This window comes from Diaphorina citri, unplaced genomic scaffold (assembly GCF_000475195.1).
Source record: "Diaphorina citri unplaced genomic scaffold, Diaci psyllid genome assembly version 1.1 scaffold25663, whole genome shotgun sequence".
NCBI lineage: Eukaryota > Metazoa > Arthropoda > Insecta > Hemiptera > Psyllidae > Diaphorina > Diaphorina citri.
In genome coordinates this window covers 1-762 of record NW_007403004.1, presented here as the reverse complement: position 1 = coordinate 762, position 762 = coordinate 1, and the positions used below count along the sequence as shown (strand labels likewise).

Genomic DNA, 762 nt, shown 5'->3' with positions numbered 1-762 from the left:
AAAATCAATGTATCTATAACTTTTTAAAGATTTAATCAACACCCGCTGTTTATCTTTCTCAGGTATCACGGATGATGCTCTTCAAAAGCTGCTGTGTTTAGACCTCTCACCCTCGTCTAAAACAGAATACGGGCTGGATATCCGAGACTCCGCCGTACAATGGATTAACGATATAGAACAGGATAAGAAATATTCTCGATGGTCTTACAGTTTGATGGATCTGTTGAGACCTACTTTCCCGGGCATGTTGAGGAATATCAAACGAAATTTGTACTCTCTGGTAAGAAAATTGTAAATGTAAATGCAATCCATGTCTACTTTTTTCTCAATTTAAACAGGTCTTATTGTTTTTCTTTAAAAAAATGTTGTATGTGATTTACTACCAATCAAATATATTAGACTTTGTTTAGACTGAAGGAGTAAAGGGCCTTTTCAGTCCTATGCTGGCAGTATAAACAAGGTATATTCTATTCTACCTCTCTTTCACAGGTGATCATTTGTGACCCGTCCAAAAAAGAGTCCATCCCTCTGCTCAAGCTCATTGAATCATTCTACGTTCACTCCGCTCCCTTACGAATTGGTCTCGTGTTCAATATAAACCCTGCTGATGAAGTAACTGGACTGCAGGATGCTGGAGTAGCGATGTTGAATGTGTTCAATTATATAGGCGAGATCAAGAAACCTCACGAAGCTTTAGCCTTTTTGACTGAGGTAAGTTAATATGAAATATTTATCCTTGTTGACTGGACTGAGGGTGTCCAA

General features: G+C 38.1%; 1 protein-coding gene across 1 annotated transcript; it reads left to right on the top strand.

Moving 5' to 3' along the window:
- Nucleotides 1-62: 62 nt before the first annotated feature.
- On the top strand, nucleotides 63-756 carry LOC103523534 (UDP-glucose:glycoprotein glucosyltransferase-like; the record flags this gene model as incomplete). The annotated part of the gene is made up of 2 exons (XM_008488572.3): nucleotides 63-280; nucleotides 490-756. Coding segments are annotated over 2 exons (449 nt in total), but the record flags the coding sequence as incomplete, so codon positions are not given.
- Between the last annotated feature and the right edge of the window lie 6 nt (nucleotides 757-762).